This window comes from Sinohyriopsis cumingii, unplaced genomic scaffold (genome assembly GCF_028554795.1).
Source record: "Sinohyriopsis cumingii isolate HCF-2022 unplaced genomic scaffold, ASM2855479v2 utg001837l, whole genome shotgun sequence".
NCBI classification, from domain to species: Eukaryota; Metazoa; Mollusca; class Bivalvia; order Unionida; family Unionidae; genus Sinohyriopsis; species Sinohyriopsis cumingii.
Window position 1 is genome coordinate 728230 of NW_028316068.1, and position 21429 is coordinate 749658.

The window sequence follows — 21429 nt, forward strand, 5'->3', positions numbered from 1 at the left end:
TATGGCCTCTTTGTGTTTGTAATCGAAAACGTCAGTAGCTAATTTTGTGTGTTTGAATCGATTTAGGGCTTTTTTTTTTCCTTGATTGCTATACGGCATTCATCTGTCCACCATTTTATGGGAGTTTTATATATATATATATATATATATATATATATATATATATATATATATATATATATATATATATATATATATATATATATATATATATATTCCATTCGTTTTAGGTATGCTGTTTGATGCCACTTCATTGATTGCCTGAGTTGTAGTACCGGTTTGGCGTCATTGTTATGTAGGTCTGACAATTGTATCTTGCCTAGTTTTCGTTCAAATTAGGTTATTGTGTTTTCCACCTTGGCGTGTGTGTAGAGTATAAGACATATTGCGAAGTGGTCACTTCCGAGTGTGCTTTGTTGAAGTACTTCCCATTCGCTGATGAGAGCTATGCTAGGTATGGCAATTGTCAAATCGATTGGCGTTTAATTTTCTGGTGCTTGGGTCCAGTCTGGTGGGAGCACCAGTGGTTAGAATAACTAGTTGGTGTTCCATGACGTATTTTTCTAGATTTTCCCTCTAGTATCTACATGGTCACTTCCCCATTCCATATTATGCGCGTTGAAGTCCCCACATATAAAACTGTTTTGACCCGCATTCTTTAAATTTTTCTATATAACTTTCCATGGGGTTTGCACTTGTACTTCCTGGATCACATATATTATAGATGGATAATTTTTATACCTTAATTTGATGTTGACTGTTTGGTATTCTATGTAGCTCCCATTTATATATATGTTAAGGTTAACTTCGGTGGCTTCTAGAATTATGGATATCAATGGCTAACCCCCCGCACCTAATACCATTACTCCTATTCTTAAAGAATCTAGTATCATAGCCGTTTGTTTTGGGTATACCTTTGATTGTGTTATTTAAATGTGTCTCTTGCATAAATAAGATACTAGGTTTTTGTTTGGCGTTGGTGATGGCTGCTACTAGTTCCCCATGATTCTGTTTTAGTCCTCCACAGTTCCATTGTCAAAGGAGTAGCTTGCTTTCATAATTTATATTAGCGTTTGTATCCATCACTATTCGTTAATGTTTATTTAGTTGTGTTATTAGGGTGAGTTTAATTGGTATTGGGGGAAATATTCCTGTTAATTGGATAAGTAATTGAAAGAAGTCTTGTTTTTTATTTGATTGTTGTTGGAGATTTGTTGAATTCGTTTATGTAACGCACTAATGTAATTGGTTATTAGTCTCTGATCAATATTATCATTGATGTCTGCCCCACTGCTTTGTACTCCTGTCTTGTCCACACACCATGGAATTTGTGCCTTGTAATTTCACATTATCGAATCGTGTCGTCTGGGCATTTCTTCTAATAAAGTCGATGATGTCGTCTTCCAAAGGTGATAGTCAATGCGACTCCACACAAATATTTTTAGGGAAGTAGATGGCTACCCAGTGGGTTCCTGGGAGATGAATGTCGTCCATGTTGATGACATAAGTTTGATGGTCTTGAGGTTTGCGATGAGGCAATTCATCTCTAGCACACACCACTGGATTCTAGGAAGTAGTATACAAACTGTGGTTCAAAAGGTAATAAAGTTCCCAGGTATCCGTTTTTGTGTTGTTGTTTTCTTCTTCTTGTTTTTTGCTTTACATGTAATAATAAGTCATCAATTCAATCCGAACGTTTTGCTTAAAAATCTCTGACAAGTAACTATTTATTCGCTTCGCCTCCGTACTCTTAACCAACATGGCATCGATGTGATGGCTCTCTAAATCACGTAAGTGTTTATACCACTGGTGCAACACGCCTTCTTCTGAGATGAGACCCAAAGCATCGTCCAGATACTAGTCCAATTTACTTCTTGACTCAGCATCAGACATTTATCGTTTTGAATTTGACTGGGATGATCGTTTTGACATCAATAGCAATCTTTCTTAATCAATTCCGTAATTGTGTCCGCCAGATGTTGGCAAAACAGGAGACTAAATGTTGTTCTTGTTCTGGACATCTGGACTTCTTCACTATGTCCTGTTTCGTCTATGTCTTGGGGTTCTGCTTCCATGGTGCCCTTTCATTCCATTTCCAAAGATTCTCCACTATTTAAACAGGAATTACAGTCTTCCATTGCATCTAATAGTATAGAATGACTTCTCTCGAGCGATTTCTATGGCATTATCAAATTCGGCATACAGGATGACCGTCATCGTCTCAGGTAGAGCTTTATCAAACTAAAGTTCCATACGAATCTGTCCGAATTTTATGGGGTGGAAATGTCCCTCGTTGCTGCCTTAGTCTGTAGTGAAATCAAAAGCCAACAACGTGTAGACTCTTGTATAATCTTCTAGCTCTGGGGTGTGAAGGCCTCTGGAAGGTTGTGTTCGTTGTCTCTTACTATCATGTCCTTCCTGTGGCGTCAGTGAAGGAGGAATGCCTTACTCAGTAGCGTCCAGGGCATTTATAGGAGGTTCTCGTCGACCAAAAATCTCTTTACCCGATTGAAGCAAGACAATTTTACCTGCTCTCAAGAAAGCTTCTTTAGGGTTTTGTTTGTCGATGATGACATTTTGGAGAAATTCTTTGCCGTGCGTCAATGCGGATTCATTCAAAGAGTGCAATCCTCGCGTCATCATCGGTTTCAAAACGGGAGCCACCGAACGATTGGCCGATTTGTACATATCTCCTAAACCATGTCCTCGCTGTCGAGCGACTCCTCGGTTCACTGGATCCGTAACTTACAATTCGTTAGAGAATCGTTTTCGAAAATAGAGTTTCACCGTGACATTCCCTCTGGAAAATTGAATATTTTGTCCCAGATCCCCTTTATAGCAATGTTGACAGTATCAAAATACGACTAACTGAGGGGTAAATAGTGAGGATGTACAAATCCGCGGTGAACGTGATATGTTTTTCCACCTTCCTCGTCAGTGACCGTGGTAGAATTCACTTTGAAAGGAATGACACATATTAACGATGAGGAGGCGTCTCCCACCACATTGTACGGAGTCCCGAGTGGCCGAATGGTCTAAAGCGCTCTCCGTTACGAATCACTGCCATCTCACCTCTGTCTGCGTGGGTTCGAGTCTAGGATTCGGCCAATGTGGGTATGTGAGAAAGCTTGCCATTAGCCCAATAGACAATGACCATTCACATGAAAACAGTATGAAAACCAATCAACGAATTTAAGGGCCCAATAGACAATGACTATTCACGTGAAAACAGTATGAAAACCAATCAACGAATTTAAAGGCTCACTAGACCATGATTCTTCACGTGCAAACAGTATGAAAACCAATCCACGAATTAATAGTGCTAATAAAAATATTTTCTTTCCAAAACCAAGAATATATATATATATATATATATATATATATATATATATATATATATATATATATATATATATATATATATATATATATATATATAATGGATTCTTTAGCATGTATATAAACTGGATATCCAACAATGTATACAAAAATTCGCAAAATACTGACATTTGTATTCACTTTTTTGTGTAGAGATAGAACTTGCTCCATCAATAATTTTTCACATCTTCCCTTCCTCCTTAATTTTCTTCAAAATCACGTGTCTCTCAGTATTGGTCCCCACTTTCTTTCCCTGGGTGATCATTGCTACTTCTTTCCTCCTCGGGTTTAATGCACGCTTTCATAATTTTCTACAAAATATCTCGTGGGTCGGTGGTTCTTTCCAGGGTTTTCCCGGGTTCTTCCTCCACCATATAACTGGTCGCCATGCATAGCCTATCATGTGCTGAAAATGGCATTAAACCCCACAACAGCAACAACAACAACCACATTTTACTCCACCACATTGGAGTACACAAATATCAAATTGAGTCCTTCGTTCAGTTTTACGGGGGATTCAAAAGCCCTGTAAAAATCCATGTTACTGTTGATCTTCGGGCTCAAATTCTGTACTGACAACCGTCGAGAAGTCCATCCAGAAATTTAAACATTCTACATTAAACCTGATGGACAACGTTTCGGTATCCTGAAATGTCATCAGTATACGACAAGCACTTTATTTTACTCAGTTTTTACACCGCAGCCGCGAACCTGTCAGCAATTGTGTCCAACAAATGTTTCCGCTAAAACAATAGTGCTAATATAATAGCCTGCAGGAATTTTCACAGTATAAATGCTGAATAATGGCTTGCTTGCTGGCTTTTTGTCACCCGAAAAACCCGATTTTATTCATCTCTACTTGCATTTTGCCCCACAAACAATTTAACATCACGTTGGCAAATGATCGCATTCCTTCGTTTTTCTCCACGTGGACTAAATTGATGCATTCCTGCTCCCAGCATTAATTAATTTACATATATCTTGCTTGAATCTGCAAACAAACGAATTTTGATTGATGCTTATGGAAGGTAATCCCTCACTCGATTAATTCCGAAATAAAATGTACACAAAAAGTGGAATATGCCATCTAACAAAAATGTCAGAATCGCATAATTTGCAACAGGTATATCAACCGTAGGGCAAAAATTTACCCGCATTATCTGTGCGCCTTAGTCGAGTCAGTTTGGTTGATAGCACTGGGCAATCATTAAGCCAACCATTCAGCACCCATGTGGACACAGCTGTTGCCCACACTTAAATGAAAATTTCCAGTTGCGAAATAAAATGACTATTATTTGGACAACACATGATTACTATTCAAGAGCATTTGTACCTATGTGTGTGAATGTGTGTGAATGGGGGTAGGGTAGGAGGTAGGGTAGGGGGACTAGTGAGAGACAATCGATTAGTACTTCAATCAAAACACTAAACTATAAATTAATGAATTCTGACTGGAAAGGAATTCGGTTAACTAACCCATGAATCATTTCGTTTCTAACTGATAATGCAGTGTTAGTAGGATGATGTACGGTCAATAAGAAAAGAAGAAACATACATGTTTCACTGGTCAACTTTTTGGAAATCCCGATTGCCCTCTATCAAAACATACTCCAGCTGAAAACAACATGGATTTTATGTTTAAATAAAACTAAACGAAGAGCCACTTGTAAAATAAAATATATCTCAGAACAAACTACGCAGGGCCCGGGGACTCCTGTGCGAACTTAAAAAATTTTGAAAGCTCCCGAGGCTGAAGCTTCCGGCAACGCCATAAACCATAAACTTAAAGGTCTAATAAACAATGACTGTGCGTCTGAAAACAGTAAGAAAACCAGTCCACGAATTTAAAGTCCAATAGACAATGACTATTCACGTGAAAACAGTATGAAAACCAATCAACGATTTTAAAAGCTCACTTGACCATGACTCTTCACCTGAAAATAGTATGAAAAACAATCCACGGATTTAAAGGCCCAGTAGACAATGACCATTCACGTGAAAACAGTATGAAAACCAGTCCACGAATTTAAAGGCCCAATAGACAATGACTATTAACATGAAAACAGTATGAAAACCAGTCCACAAATTTAAAGGCCCAATCGACAATGACTATTCACGTAAAAACAGTATGAAAACCAATCAACGAATTTAAAAGCCTGATAGACAATGACTATTCACATGAAAACAGTATGAAAACCAATCAACGAATTTAAAGGAAGCAATAGACAATGACTATTAACGTGAAAACAGTATGAAAACCAATCAACGAATTTAAAGGCCCAATAGACAATGACTATTAACGTGAAAACAGTATGAAAATCAGTCTACAAATTTAAAGACCCAATCGACAATGACTATTCACGTAAAAACAGTATGAAAACCAATCAACGAATTTAAAAGCCCAATAGACAATGACTATTCACATGAAAACAGTATGAAAACCAATCAACGAATTTAAAGGCCCAATAGACCATGATTCTTCACGTGCAAACAGTATGAAAACCAATCCACGAATTAATAGTGTTAATAAAAATATTTTATTTCCAAAACCAGGAACAAATATATATAATGGATTCTCTAGCATGTATATAAACTGGATATCTAACAATGTATACAAAATTCGCAAAATACTGACATTTGTGTTCACTTTTTTGTGTGGAGATAGAACTTGCTCCATCAGTAATTTTTGACATCTTCCCTTCCTCCTTAATTTTCTTCAAAATCACGTGTCTCTCAGTATTGGTCCCCCCTTTCTTTCCCTGAGTGACCTTTGCTACTTCTTTCATCCTCGGGTTTAATGCACGCTTTCACAATTTTCTACAAAATATCCTTTCCGTCGTGTTTATTACCCTCGTTATTTTTGTGCAAAATCCCTTGTTCTTCAGTCTTGCTCCCTGCATTATTTTTCTGGATGATCCCTATGTTTTCCTTAGGCTTTATACCCTCATAATCAATGAAATCCCAGCATCCTCAAGATCACTCACCTCACACTGAGAATCAGGCCTTTTGCAATTTTCTAACAAACTCTTTTTAAAATTATCTAGGAAATTTCTTTTATGCAAAAATCAGTTTGTATTATAAATCTTTCGAAATGCTATTTCGCTCTTTCGTTATTTTGAAATACTATTTTGTTGAACGAAATGTATTTCGGAAAACACAAAATAATATTTCGAAATAACGAAAAAAGCTGCTTAACTTACCGTTCCTTTCAAATTTCTGCGTTTAATGACCATTTTCCCTGTAACTGAAAATATTGCAAGCTAAATAAATTTTTCTTCTGTATTTCTACTGATACTTTATTGATTGTATCTGCGTTGTATCCGATTGTATATCATTTTATCCGATTGTATATCATTGTATCTGTATATCATTGTAATCTGATTGTACATCATTGTATCTGATTGTATATCATTGTATCTGATTGTATATCATTGTATCCGATTGTATATCATTGTAATCTGATTGTATATCATTGTATCTGATTGTATATCATTGTATCTGTATATCATTGTAATCTGATTGTACATCATTGTATCTGATTGTATATCATTGTATCCGATTGTATATCATTGTATCTTTCTGTATATCATTGTATCCGATTGTATATCATTGTATCCGATTGTATATCACGCATGAGTATAAACAGACCCTGACTTATTCTTGTTTTTTTTGGGCAACTGGAGATCCATAAATGTTGTTGCCAAATCGGCGGCGTCAGTCTGTTTGAGTCTGAATTTCGACATATTCAGGAGAGAGAGAGAGTATTTTTAAAGATACTAAATTATGATCGATAAGATCTTAAGGTATTACCCGCATCACGTCATACTGACGGTTGATTATAAGCAACGTAAAAATTTACCAACATTCTGGAAATTCTAGTTTCATAAACTACATCTATTTCGTACACATCATGTTGAGTTTTCTTTTGAAGAAGGATAAAAATTATTTCAGGTTGTAAAACTGTTCAATTGTAATGTATTTACATCAGCGTCCAAAGCTTATTTATGATCACAGTTTCACAATGAACGAATTTCTTTAATGCGTTCCTTTTTGGGCTCTATTCCGTTTAAAAAAACATATCTAAAAATGTAATTAGTCCTTATTTCCACCATATAACCTGTTTCTAATTTTACCAGTTCTTTGTGTCGATTACAAATCGTTTTATGCACGTACAAATTTTATATTATTATATATTATATATGCCTACTCGAGCAAACAGGCATACTAATAGGAAAATACTGTTATATTAAGAAGGGTTATTCTGAGTCACCTCTGATATGAAAATATTAATTTTTAAACCAGTGTCAAAGTAATCCTACTGAAGGTAAACAACGGCATGTGCATGAGAGAGAGAGAGAGAGAGAGAGAGAGAGAGAGAGAGAGAGAGCACCATAACTTAGTACTTGGGTTTTTCTCAGACATGTCACACATTAATAATGAGTCGCCTTCTATAGAAAGATGGAAAAGATTTCAGATTGTGAAAGCTATATTTTGAATTTACATATCGGACTCTAACGCATATTTATAAAGGTCAATGTCACAATCAACGATTGTCTTTAATGAATTTCTTTTCTGATTCTATCCTGGTTGAAAAATTATTGAAGAAAGTTATTAGCGTGTATTTCCACTCTATGACTTACTTCTCATTATTTGTGTCTATTGATATCTTGTTATACGTGCAAACACTGTATCTATTAGATATCTTGTTATACTGCAAACACTGTATCTATTAGATATCCTGTTATACGTGCAAACATTGTATCTATTAGATATATTGTTATACGTGCAAACACTATCTATTAGATATTTTGTTATACGTGCAAACACTGTATCTATTAGATATCTTGTTATATGTGCAAACACTGTATCTATTAGATATCTTGTTATACGTGCAAACACTGTATCTATTAGATATCTTGATATACGTGCAAACTGTATCTATTAGATAACTTGTTATACGTACAAACACTGTATCTATTATATATCTTGTTATAGGTGCAAACACTGTATCTATTAGACATCTTGTTATACGTGCAAACACTGTATCTGTTAGATAACTTGTTATACGTGCAAACACTGTAAAGCGTTATATATTCAGGATGCCAGAGTAAAAATGGGAGTATAGAAAGAAGTGTGATTCGCTGAGTCACATATAATAAGAAAATCTTCAGATTTACATCGGACTCAAATTAATCATATTGAAGGTAAATAGAGCCGTGCATACTACTGAGAGGGCATGGGGAGGGAGGGTAACACCATCACTTGAGGATTTAAACTCTTAGTTACATTCCTTGTGGACGACAAATTATAACATTATAAAACAAACAAAAAAACGTGTTTTCTTCTCCGTATAAAGGTATTATGATGTATATGAAGAGAAAATAGTAAAATGATAATCGCTAAATTATATATTACATCACGCCACGGCTTAACGGCGCGTCACGTTCGAGCGAACAAATAATGTCAAAAACCTACATGCAGTTGGTTTGAGGTTACGGTTTATCATATTGGAAGGGCCTCAAGACAACAGTCGTGAATTATGTAATTGTCCTCTAATGAAACTAACGAACCTACTCACTAGACTAATGTTATACCTGCGTAGTTTTTCTTGCATCACATTTGTGGTTGTGGTAAAAATTAATTATTAACTTCTATTTTACAAAAGTCTGTGGAATCACTTTTAATTGTGTTATAATATATATAATTTGAGAGGCATACTTTATTTAAATTATTCCTTGGAAGGAAAAGTGCTATCTGGCTTTTTTATACTAAAACGTTATTTTGCGATGATTGTTAATTCATTAAAAGACATCCTGGATTATATCGTTGTGATACATCGATATGTTTGATGCATCAGCCTATTCAAGACTATTTGTATATCATAGCATTCAATATTGGAATTGATTCGGAACACTCTGTCCTTTTTGACTTGTGATAGTCAGTTACGGATTTTTTGGGGATTTAAGTGACAATACTGTAACTTCCTTTTATATTTTCACTTTGCAACATAGAGATTTAAATTATTTGCTGATTTTACTAAATTTGTTGGTATCGCTTTGTCTGTTATGTAGACCATTGTTTCGCAACAGATACTGGAAGCTCGTCGGGGAATTGAATTTCTTTAAAATATTTCAGATATATTTTCGGAATTTTCATTGTCTCTAGTAAACAGTGATGTGATGTGATTTTGATTTTTAACGTAGCTTTAACAATTTTTCAGTCATATCGCTACGATGTCTGCAATGTGGCAGTTTATAGTGATGTCTAGCACTGGGGCATCATGTCGCAGACATGTAGCATGATGTCCCACCCAGTCACATTATCCTGACACCGGGCCGACCAGTCCTGACACTAACCTCTTAATGCTGAGCGCCAAGCGAGGCAGCTGTTAGTACCATTTTTGTAAGTCTTTGGTATGACTCGGCCAGGGATCGAACCCACGACCTCCAGCATCCGAGGCGGACGCTCTGACCACTAGGCCACCGGAGCGGTCTCTAGTAAACATATTAACTTCGCACCTTTAAGAGATCTTTAGCAAAACCCACAAGCAGCCAGAATGTCATATAAGGTAGTGTACTTTGTTTGAAATCCTTCGCAGAAGGGATTAGATTCTGCGAGAAAGGACGAGTTACTTGAGCATGCCAGACAGTAAGCTACTTCGGAAGAAATAGCATGAATTAAAATTATTTTGGTTCAATATTTGGCGAGACTGGAAATTCCGGATGAAGATGCTTTGGGTTTGTTTAGTCAGCCTGTCTCTGGTTTTGGTAGGAAATATTAAAATAATTACAGTTTAAAAAAAAACAGATTAAATTTTAAATTATCAAAGCTTCAGCTTCAGCAAGAAATGTTGGAATTGGAAATTCACAATGAGGAAAATGAGAGGCAAATGAAAATGCAGAGAAATAGAGTATCAGAGGGACATGCAACGGCAAAAAGAAAACTATATGATAAAGAAATACAAACACAAAGAGAGAGAAGAGAAGCAAATGCAGAGAGAGAGAGAGAGAGAGAGAGAGAGAGAGAGAGAGAGAAGAATGGGAAGTGCAATAATGCTTAATGGAATTAGAACTTACAGGCAGGAAACACCTCTAGCCCCTTTACACAAAAGTTTAGGTTTTGATGTTATAAATAATACTAGGATAGTATCCTCTTTTAAAGAAAAAGATATAGACAAATACTTTCCTCACTTTGTGAAAACTCTTGAAAACTTGAAATGGCCAAAAAGAGCATTGGACTTTCTTATTACAAAGTGTACTTATCGGCAAAGCATTGACGTCAACACCTCAATGCCTATACAACAGAGTGCTGATCATGTGGTTAAGGGATATAACATGAAGGGTCATGAGTTAGTACCCGACACATACCGGAATGGTTTAATAATTGTAAGAAAGAAACTGGACAAACCCATATCGAAAATACAAAGGACGAAGAAAACCGCTATTTGATAGGTGGCGTTCAGCTTCGAGGGTTGATCAAGATTACGATAATCTCAGACAGCTCGTATTAGAAACATTGGAAAAAGCTTCTTGAACAACTAACAATTATTCCTTGACTCTAAGAGTTTCATTTGTCAATACGTCTTCATCTAAACAGTTTCTTTCGCTAATAAAAATACAATTCAGTCTCATGAGATTATTTTCAAATCTCAGCCTGGCACAACTTTATAAATCAAACTGCTTATAAGACTGACAGGAAATCCTAACCTCTTCCTACGTGCACTTATTGCAGTATTATAGAGCATGTTATTTTATAATGGATACAGGTTGAAACAAGGCCTAACAGAATAACGAAATAAAGACAGAGCTATTCCAAATGATCTTATATCTACGAGACGTATGTCACAGCCATGTAATAAAGCTATGCATTTGATGGGTTAAACAAACCCTAGTCTGATTTTACTATAGCGAATAATGAACCATTCATGTCGAAAGTTTCTGTATCACTTACTGGTGATTCTGCCAAGCCTATCCCTATTAAAATATTAAGGTACAAGGAGCTTCTCAGAGTTTTTGATTGTTAGGTACTTTGTCTTTATTTGAGAAGTTTTCTTCCAGGGATAGTATTTTTATTCCGGGAGTAGAACGAAACTTTTTTTTTAATGTACTGTCTATGGTGTATATTTATCATCAGACGTAGTCTCAGGACCGGTGACTTCTTTACCTATCGGGGGTATTATTTTATTACCAGGCAATGACTCTGGAGATCTGGTTGTAGTTAAACCACTTGTAACTGACACCACCTGTTTGGATCAGACGCTCGATCCTGCTGAGATTGAAATCCCTGATTTATACCCTACTTATCAAATTGTCTGAGCTGAGGCAAAGAAAGCTCTTGAGAATGATGCTGATCAGAAAATTGTTACTGTAACTGACATTGGTCAGTCTTTTGGTGAGGTCACGTTTGCTCTTCGTATTGATTATTGAAGTGGTATTGATCAGAGGTTCCCTTTTTACGTCTTCTTCTCTTTATTCTAATCAGGGTGGCAATTACACTAGTTGTCTAACAGAAACAAGATCCTGAGATCTCCTATTTGTGCAGAGGGCTATTAGTGAAACTGAAGTCAGTCATGTGACATTTGTAGGTTTGTACAATTTTTAGTCCTTTTGGGAAAAATGAAACCACATGTAGTACCCCTTGCTGACGAGTGGTCCGTGAGCAATCAAATTGTTGTTCCGAGGTCATATCAACATTAAATTCTTAACCTAGTCCTTGAAAATTCTTGACCTGGAAATGTCTTAACTGAAAATTAAAAGTGATGTCTCTATATACTGTAGATCTTGGCACGCTTGAAAAATGTTAGGCTGTGTAGGTACCTTACCTTAGACCAAGTAAGGCAATTCCTTTGAGGAATATTACAAATATTACCATAGCAAAAGCTTTCATAAAGATGCTTTTTTGGAGGGGGCTTTACACATTTTGGCCCCCCAAGTCTGTCCAATCTGATCAAGGGTCAAATTTTGTTACTGGAATTTTCCAGCAAGTTATGCAGGAATTAGGCATCCAACAGTTTAAATTGCCTGCGCCTCACCCTGAAAGTCTTTGGAATGATTTCAAAGTTTGAAGAATATGATTCTGTGACATTACGTTGATACCGGAAAAGACTGGAATGAACTTGTTCATTTGCTGTTGTTTGCTTTTAAGGAAGCGGTTCAAGAATCATTAAGTTGAATATTGAATACTGAAGCTGTTAGAAGCAAAATTTATCACATTCGAAGATTCAGAAATTAATCTTCTTGACTGTGTCTCTGATTTCAAATACGAGTAGTCAAACTATTGTGAAGTAGCAATAATTAATCTTTGCCCTACTCAGTCCAAACCGAAATCAGAGAATGACATAAATACAATAGAAAGGAGTTTTCAGCCTGGTCATAGAGAATGTAGGCTCTTGTCCATACCTCATCCTCTTCAGGCAAATAATATGGTCCTTATATGATTGAAATGAAAGTAAATAATTTAATTATATCATTAATACTCCTGAAAGGCGGAAACAGAAACAGCTCTGCCAAATAAATATGTTAAAGGCGTATGATCATAGAGATAGCTACGTTAATAATTCAGTTAATTTAGTTGCACCTGTCCCACACAGTGAAGAATTTAAAGTTGGAATCTGTCTGTTACGTAAATGTGTGCACATGTTTCTAGATATTCCAACACGAACAAAAGAATCTACCATGATGTTCAATTTGTAGAATCTACACCTGTGAAACAGCATCCTTACAGAATAAAACCTCTCCAAAAGGAAATGTATAATTTTCTGGAGATTGTTTTTATTGAACCAAATAAAAGTAATTAGGCTTCACAATGTATTCTTGTGCCGAAACCAGATAATACTTTCCAAATGTTGACTGACCATATAGATGTCAGCAGAACCGATTCATTTCCAATACCAAGCAACGATGACTGCATTGATAAAATTGTAAATGCAAAATACGTCACCAAGTTTACCTTTTGAAATGATTGCGGCAAATTACACTCACGAGAAGAGCAACACAAATTTGGCATCTGCAACTGCAAATGGACTTATCAATATAAAGTGATGCCGTTTGGTATGTAAAATATTTCCGCAATATTCAAGCGTATAATGAACTTGATTACATCTGGTCTAGATAAATGTCATATACAACGATACATGGAACGATCACATTCGGGGATTCTTTTATAGACTCAGTGATGCAAAACTCTGACAATAAATTTAGGTAAATGTGTTTTTCTGTGCTTCTGTGATAGTTTTAGGACATATTGTGGGACAAGTTAAAATGAAACCTATAAAAGTTAAGGTTAAGGCTTAACTTAAACCCCAATGATTCTAAATGTTCTATCATAAGTCGATATATTTACCCGCCAGATGAAATGTATCTGTTATTCATTCTGATCTAGCAAATTCTCTTTCTGTTTTATGCTCAAACGTGTTGTGTGTGATTTGGATTTTTAACATAGCCTTAACAATTCTTGAGTCATATCGCTACGATGTCTGCAGTGTGGCAGTTTATAGTGATGTCTAGCACTGCGGCACCATGCCGCAGACATGTTGCACGATGTCCCACCCAGTCACATTATCCTGACACCAGGCCGACCAGTCCTAACACTAACCTGTAAATGCTGAGCGCCAAGCGAGGCAGCTGTTAGTACCATTTTTGATAAGTCTTTGGTATGACTCGGCCATGGATCGAACCCACAACCTCCCGCATATGTGGCAGAGGCTATAACCACAAGGCCACCGGAGCGCTAGGTAAAGTATACAACATATAGTAGATTTCTTAAGGTCATGACAGCTGTTTATAGCTATTGTTCTGCTGTACATGTGTTGTATTTTGTGTACATTCGTTGCATGTTGTTTACATTCGTTGTATTTTGTGTACATTTGAGAAGAAAATGTAACATCATAATTCACGTTCTTTATGCAATGCAAAAAATCATATATTTAGAAAAAGTTGAAAATATTATGTTCCTTGTGGGATTCGAACGTGACATACTGCTGATCATGCATCAAGCAATTGACAACATAGCGAATTAAATTCTTTGGCAAAAGTGTTCTCGATGTCTATCAAAATAATGTTCTGAAGTGAAAAAATAAAATTGATAATTATTAACCTTATTTCTCGTGGAAGATTCACTAACCGACTGACAAGCATAAAACAAAACACATTATTTTTCAGCGTTATTCATTACTTGGTAAATCGTTAGGAGTATCAGTCAAGTGAAACATGAAAAATGAAACTAAATGACCCATGCATCAACCTTATAAAAAGAAACGTTAAAGAATGAAAACGTAACGATTTTTTGTAAACTTTTCTATTCATTTAGTATCAACATTTGTAAACAAACATACATGTACAATGGTGAAACATGTCAACTAGGTCAATTAATGTAGGACGTATACCAGCATACCAAGAAACACCTGTCCTAATAATTATAATAGGAACAAAATTATCGGTGCGGGTGTAACAAGAACGGAGGTAAATAAATTCATCTCTCAAAAAGAGGTAAAAAAAGAAACAGCTTCTTTTAAAATCTGCATCGCATATGTACAATAAATACAATCCTATCACAATGCGAGAAATGGTAGTTGTACGGACTTAACATATTTGGAGAATAAACCTCTTGACAAAATATATTTGAAATTAAAATTAACCATACGCATCATGCCAACTAATATATATCTTTCATACCATCATTTACTGGTCAGAGCGGATATCTGAGCTACAGTTTGGTCATTTAGATGTAAATTAATTAGCTTACCACCGAAAATCTAAATGAGTTGTTCAATTTACTTCCTACTGAAATTGTTTGATGGACATTATATCGTAAAAAGAAAGCAAAATCATGGGAAAGAATCATGTACACGACAAGATAAATTCTGTTTTTTAGTCTGTAAACAAAACCCAACACTTAGCGGACTTCTAGGTTGCTGAAGGCACAAACTCTATCGTTCAAATGCATAATAAAGGGTTTTATATGTAAGTCCCTGTATATTTTATAAACTGCAATGAAATGACAATTGCATTGAATAACTGAATTGATAGTTCTCCATTTTGGGCAAACATGACATTAAAATTAGAGACTCTGACGACAAACTTTCCAACTTTAGCGTCATTTCTTTTGTCAGCAAGGTCACAATAAAATAAATATATGCTGCAAGAAGAAGACGAGTATCACAGCGAAGGAAAGGTTCATCCAATTTGAAGAGTTTTTAGACTGGATATTAATTACTGCACTCAAGTGAGTTATAATAATCAAATGTACTTTTCTTAAAGAAATATGTCCTCTACACTCGCGTTTCGCTGAAGAGCCATTCTGTTCCGGAGGGAGTTGAATGAGGCACTATGATTGGATGGGTCCCAGATGACTCTGCAGATGTTTCCACTGACTTGGACCGCTTTTTCAATTTTGGGGCTTTGGATTGAGACGAAGAGGTCACTGAGCTAGGGCTGACTGCTGTTGATGCCGACTGGAATAACAAGAGATACTTTCAATTAGTAGCATGCTTGCATCACTTGTTTTTCTCTGGAACTGGTTGACTGTATCTTTTGAATATTAGGAATATGAGCATATGCACAAAGAAGAAACCATTCAATGACCAGAGGCATGTCAAACGTCTTGATGACTGAGATTTCAAGTTAGACTGGGTTCATGTAAGTATTTCTTCTTCACTAAAGTCTAAGACAATAGCGATAAAATGAAACAAGTCTTTATTTCAACCAATCACAGCACAATATTATCGTTGGTACATTACTTATACAAGGCAACATTGATACAAAATATAGAATCTTCCGCACAAAATTTTCCAATATTTAGTAATTACACTCAGTGGGAAGAAATTATTTCTTAAAAAACAACAGATTAAATCGTGTAATTAAAATTGCTCCTTTATATCATTATAAGTATTTTTCAACTATAATGATTGTTTTTATTAATACGTAATAACAAGTATTTGCATGCGGGGTTAGAGCTGTCTTGTAAAGGTTTCATGTTTCGCAGTTTTATTAGAATAATTAATGATCCTTCCAAATCCATCTGAAGCAACTTTCAAAGTGATTACAAAAGGTTGCCGCGATCGCGGTCGACAGTAACTTTTAAAAAATTACTTTATGTTGAAAACTATTACTTTATGGTTAGATTTATGGGAATTTATTACTTTTACTGAAATTTATAACGTTGACTAGTTTAACAAAACGCTCTGGCGTCCTTAGTCTGGAGAACAGCAAGCTTGGCTGTCATATTCCTTATGAATTCGTGCTCAGTCATGCATGGTCATTGAGTCGTTATAATGTTCTGGATCAGTATGAATATAGAGTACATGACAGCTCATCCTGTGTAAGACTTTACACATGTATTTCGCGGACAATAAATGTTCCTTGTGAAGAAAAATCATTTATCTCTGTCAATCCCCTGATTCCGAGCTATGGCTGTCATTATAGTCAAAACTGCACACATTAAGACTGAAATTTTCTTTCAAACCAGGAGATTTATTTTTCTTTTCTCCACAAGACATCTTGTTTCTCCAGCCACTATCATGGATAGATTATTTCTATTTTCTATTTTTACAAATTAGAACATTATTTTAAGCTTTTTTTTTTTTCGGGGGGCGGGGGAGTCAGCCGGAAATTTCTTTACAAACAACCGAATATTAAATGGTAGGTGACGTATGTTTTAATGTAGCGATCAATGAGCAGCGACATCCAATATTCAGTAAATCCGACTCGTATTCTTTAGTTTTCTTATAGGCTTCACTTGTCTGAGTTAGGTGTAGACATTAAGGATATCTCTCTCTCTCTCTCTCTCTCTCTCTCTCTCTCAAACGTGCCAAACATGACAGGTACCCGACGAGGGCTGCCGGGTCATTTCCAAGCTAGGCAGTCAGAAGCCGCTACAATTAATCCAAAATAATAATAAATTAATACCAGGGTACTGTTTGACGAACGTCTATAAGTATCAAGTCAATTTCCGTGTTTTTTCTAGCCAGGGGCGTACCATTCATTAGACATTTTATGACTATACCAATACATAGATATTCATATCCATCCACTCGTTATATGCGTGGCACGAAGTGCTTATATTCTTTTTTATCAGGAATAACTGACGAACTGGACGAACCGTACCTAGAATGACTTACCTTATGGGAAGATGTACCGTTCCTCCGAGACGATTCGGCGAAGCTAGGGCTGGGGATGGACTCGCCTCTATCGTCTGGTATATCAACGGGGACCATGAGTTCCTGAATTTCCGCCCTGCTTGCCAATGAACCTGTTGGTACTGATCCAGCCTTCGAAACCTTTTTGGTTACTGACGTTTCTCTGGCACTCTGGGATCTTTTAAGGTTTGGCTTCAGTTTCTTTTTTAAGGCAGCAAAAACCTCTGATGGGGAGAAGCCACTAGGAGCTCCTGCGCTCATAACATTGATCCCAATGCGAGCAAGAGTGCTTTTGACTGGGGAACTATCCATACTCTGGGATTTCCGAAACACTTTACGTTTTTCTTTTGCAGAAGCAGTTTTTCTCTCCGAAGATAGAACCGACAGACTTTCTTGTGATGAGGTGGCAATAACTGAATGTAATGAATTATCATCCAGAGACACTGCTTGGCGAATGCAAGGTAATGGTTCTGACAAGAAAGCTGGAGATATATCACTATCACTCCCTTTGACCACTGTAAGGTCTGACAAGTTTTGTCTCGTTTTTAAGGCAGCTGATCTGTGGTGTCTCTCTGGCAGTGATAGATACGTGACTGCTTCAGGACTCTGTTCCTCGAAAAATTTTCTTCTTGCTGTTTGAGGTGAAAGTCTGTCTAAACTTCCTATTTTAGGGGTACCTAAATTTGAGATATCTGACTCTCCCTTCAGGTGACCTGAAGAGGCAAGTGGAATGAATGCTGTATTATAATGTCCAAAAGCAGAGGTCGTCGAGGAAACATGTTTATCAGAGGACCCATATGGTGGAGCTGAGAGCCTGTTTAAGTGAGATACGTCAATTGAAATGCTTTTAGATATTGTTGGTTTCGCAGGGAGTGCATGCTCCTGAGGTTTAGGAGATGGTGATCTGGACTTTAAGCCTGGAATGATACAACTAGTACGTGGTTTATTTAATTTATGCGCGAACAATTGCTGCATAGTTCGTGTGACCTCCATTAATTTTGTGCTTTTTCCATCCGTGATGCTAGAGGACTGTTCATTGACAATCATATCAATGTGATTGGATTGGAGACTGCCTGGAGATACTTCGCTGCCATCGTGTATGACGCTTCGTTGATACTGTACCTTCTTCATTGTGCAGTCAGTTACCTGAGACGGCATGGAATATGGTGAAAGGTCATCAATGACCTCGTGGTACGTGTATATAGACCGCGAATCGGCAGGTTCTTCCAACTGAAACTCGTCTTTGAGAAGCTCTAGTTCAGAACTTGACAGACTCCTGCATGTACAGAAAGGCAAAGCATATACAATAAAGTGGGTCTTGTATCAATTAGAGGTAGAATGTGCAAGTAATATAGGAGTCAATAACATGCTGATAAGCAGAACTGAACAAAGTTTAATAACAGTGTATCTGTAGTTGGATTTCCTATTAAAATATTGTGCTACGCTATCCAATGCGGTTGGTATTAAAATGCCTACCTTGAACTTTATAAGTCTCTAAATAACACTCCATATAAATTATTGAGTTCTCATAGGAAATAATCTATCTTCCGTCCTGGTAATTCTTAATCGACGCTATAGACCTAGGAGTTTCTGAAGGGAAGATTCAAGGAAAAGAAAACTGGATGGCCTCCGTGACAATTACCTGTTATTTACGAAGAAGAAAAATAGAGGGGGGGGGTTGTGGCAGTAAAATAAAGACTCACACTTGAAAACTAAATTAGGAATAAAGTGTGGGATTCAAGACTATCAATAATTCTTGTCAACCAATAAAACTTTTTACAGTCTGCTTTATAATTTCAAATAAATTCAACCGTCCGGTCAACACACGTAAGGCTGCCGATCTATATACATGATAACGTTCAAAACAAAGTATTTTTCTTTTACGTTTTGAAAAATCACTACTCTAACATTTCACGGCAGGTTGTATGGCCATTACATAAAATGCGATAGATATCTACGAAAATGGCCACGCAGGCAGTGGAACTGACTGCAGACGTCTAGATATATATTTCTTATTTTCTACACTTCTGGAGGAAAGGTCATGTAAAGGATGGTCACGTAACAGGCCTAGTATACGGAAGGGATGACACTTGGCGTAGTTAAGATCATATCTGAAGAATATTTCTAGACCTCTTGTAAAATGTCATTGCATTATAACAAATCATCTACTCTGGTGAGCAAAGTTGTAGTGTGCGCAGGTAACACTGTCTCAGAAAAGCTCCGTTTTTAAAAATAATAAATATTAAATTTATCAAGATTAAAATGATCCCTTTGAGAGAGAGAGAGAGAGAGATGAAAACAAGCTATGCCAGGAACTGGTATTTTATCTCATCTTCCCTTTTTCAATGATTAAATTACGTTTAGAACACGCGATTTCTTGTCTGAGCTTTAATATGATATAAATATTACGGTAATAATCAACATTTACCAGAGACTGACAATGTCTCTAATATGTGTATTCTTACAACCCAATATGTCAGAAATCCATTCTTGTAACAAGTTGCCTTGTAAATATGGCTTTAATAACAAAATAAAGAGATGTCCTTCACCATCATCTTTTGGTATCAAATGTATTCAAAGCCACGTCTATATCATCAGCCTATGCCTTTTAAGAACATCTTTCACTAGAACATCTTCCTAAAGTATCACCGACATTTTGGAACATTTTGTAGGGTATCCGTGAATATTCATCCTGGTTAATTCAATCTAGTACTTAATATGTTTCATAAAGTATGCAACACAAAGATGATATCTGGTACATTATTTACCTCCAGAAAATGGAGAAAAGGGTATTCTGCTAAAATTTAAAAGAATTGGTACAAAATCTGTTATGGGCATTTTCAATCTGTTTTGAAAAAAAAATACATTCGCATAATTCTGACCCGTAGCATATAATACGAGAGGTTTCGAATAATTTAAAGATCAAGAAATACATAAAGTTCCAATTTTACTTTCATTTATGTAACTCGTAATTAATTCTTCTCTTGCTTGTGTTGCCAAATTATTTTTTGCCTATATCCAGATGAGTTTGGGAATAAAGAAAAACCGTATTTGTTTACATTTATAGTTCCAATTTTCTGAACTCGAAGGTAATACTGTTTCAGAAAAGCTCCGTTTTTAAAAATAACAAATATCAAATTTATCAAGGTTAATCTTCATCCCTGTTGTCATCGCCAAATTCTTCCACAACCTTAAATTGAACTTAAGATTTATCACAGTATCGGCACAATTAGCAACAACATCGGCATAAAATATGGCAAAAATTATATGTAATTAAGGAAAAACAATTATTCCATGTCAACATTTCTATCGTAATTTGGTAATCAAATCTTTTAAACACAGATTAGGGTGTCACTTCTAAGTTCTAACCAGCTATATATGCTGGGATGGAGCTAAGATGTGTCAACAATAGGATGCAACTGTGTTTCTTCTATTTCAAGGAAAACGATTGTATACTGCTGATCAGCACAGACATATACAAAGATTATTTTATATTAATGCTATGATAAGTATATATTTTCCTCCAATACCTATCTTCCGTAAACATTCAGAGAGTTTTCAGTAATCTATCAGACCAAAAACATTGGAACCTCTATAAAAAGACAATGGTATCAGTCACTAGGTCTGGTTAAAAAGTTATGCACCAAAGTTGGAAAACAAACATCTTATCTACGGGAAAGTATCCCATTTGGTAACCAGATTGAGTTACATCGATTATCTCCCTTTCTTCTGAGCAGGCTGTCTGTATACTCTCATAGCTGCTAGTGAATAACTTATTTAGCGCAATAAAAATTGTTGGGACTATTTATAGCACCTTTACGTGTACTGGTCCCCCACCCCCACAGACCCCTGCATCTTTCCCAGATCAAGATTTCAAATTCTTCTCAGAACTTCTTCCTCCCTCATCAATCATTCGC

At 36.2% G+C, this 21429-nt stretch overlaps 1 protein-coding gene across 1 annotated transcript in view; it reads right to left on the reverse strand.

The window, feature by feature from the left end:
* Positions 1-14637: 14637 nt before the first annotated feature.
* The window catches only part of LOC149771461 (uncharacterized), a 130342-nt gene continuing 123550 nt past the window's right edge, over positions 14638-21429 (reverse strand). Inside the window, exons 18-19 of the mRNA XM_089948429.1 lie at positions 17495-18788; positions 14638-15829 (exon numbers count right to left, since the gene is read on the reverse strand). Coding sequence (XP_089804555.1) covers positions 15647-15829; positions 17495-18788 — 1477 coding nt within the window. The 3' untranslated portion in view covers positions 14638-15646. The remainder of the gene's footprint in view (positions 15830-17494; positions 18789-21429) is intronic.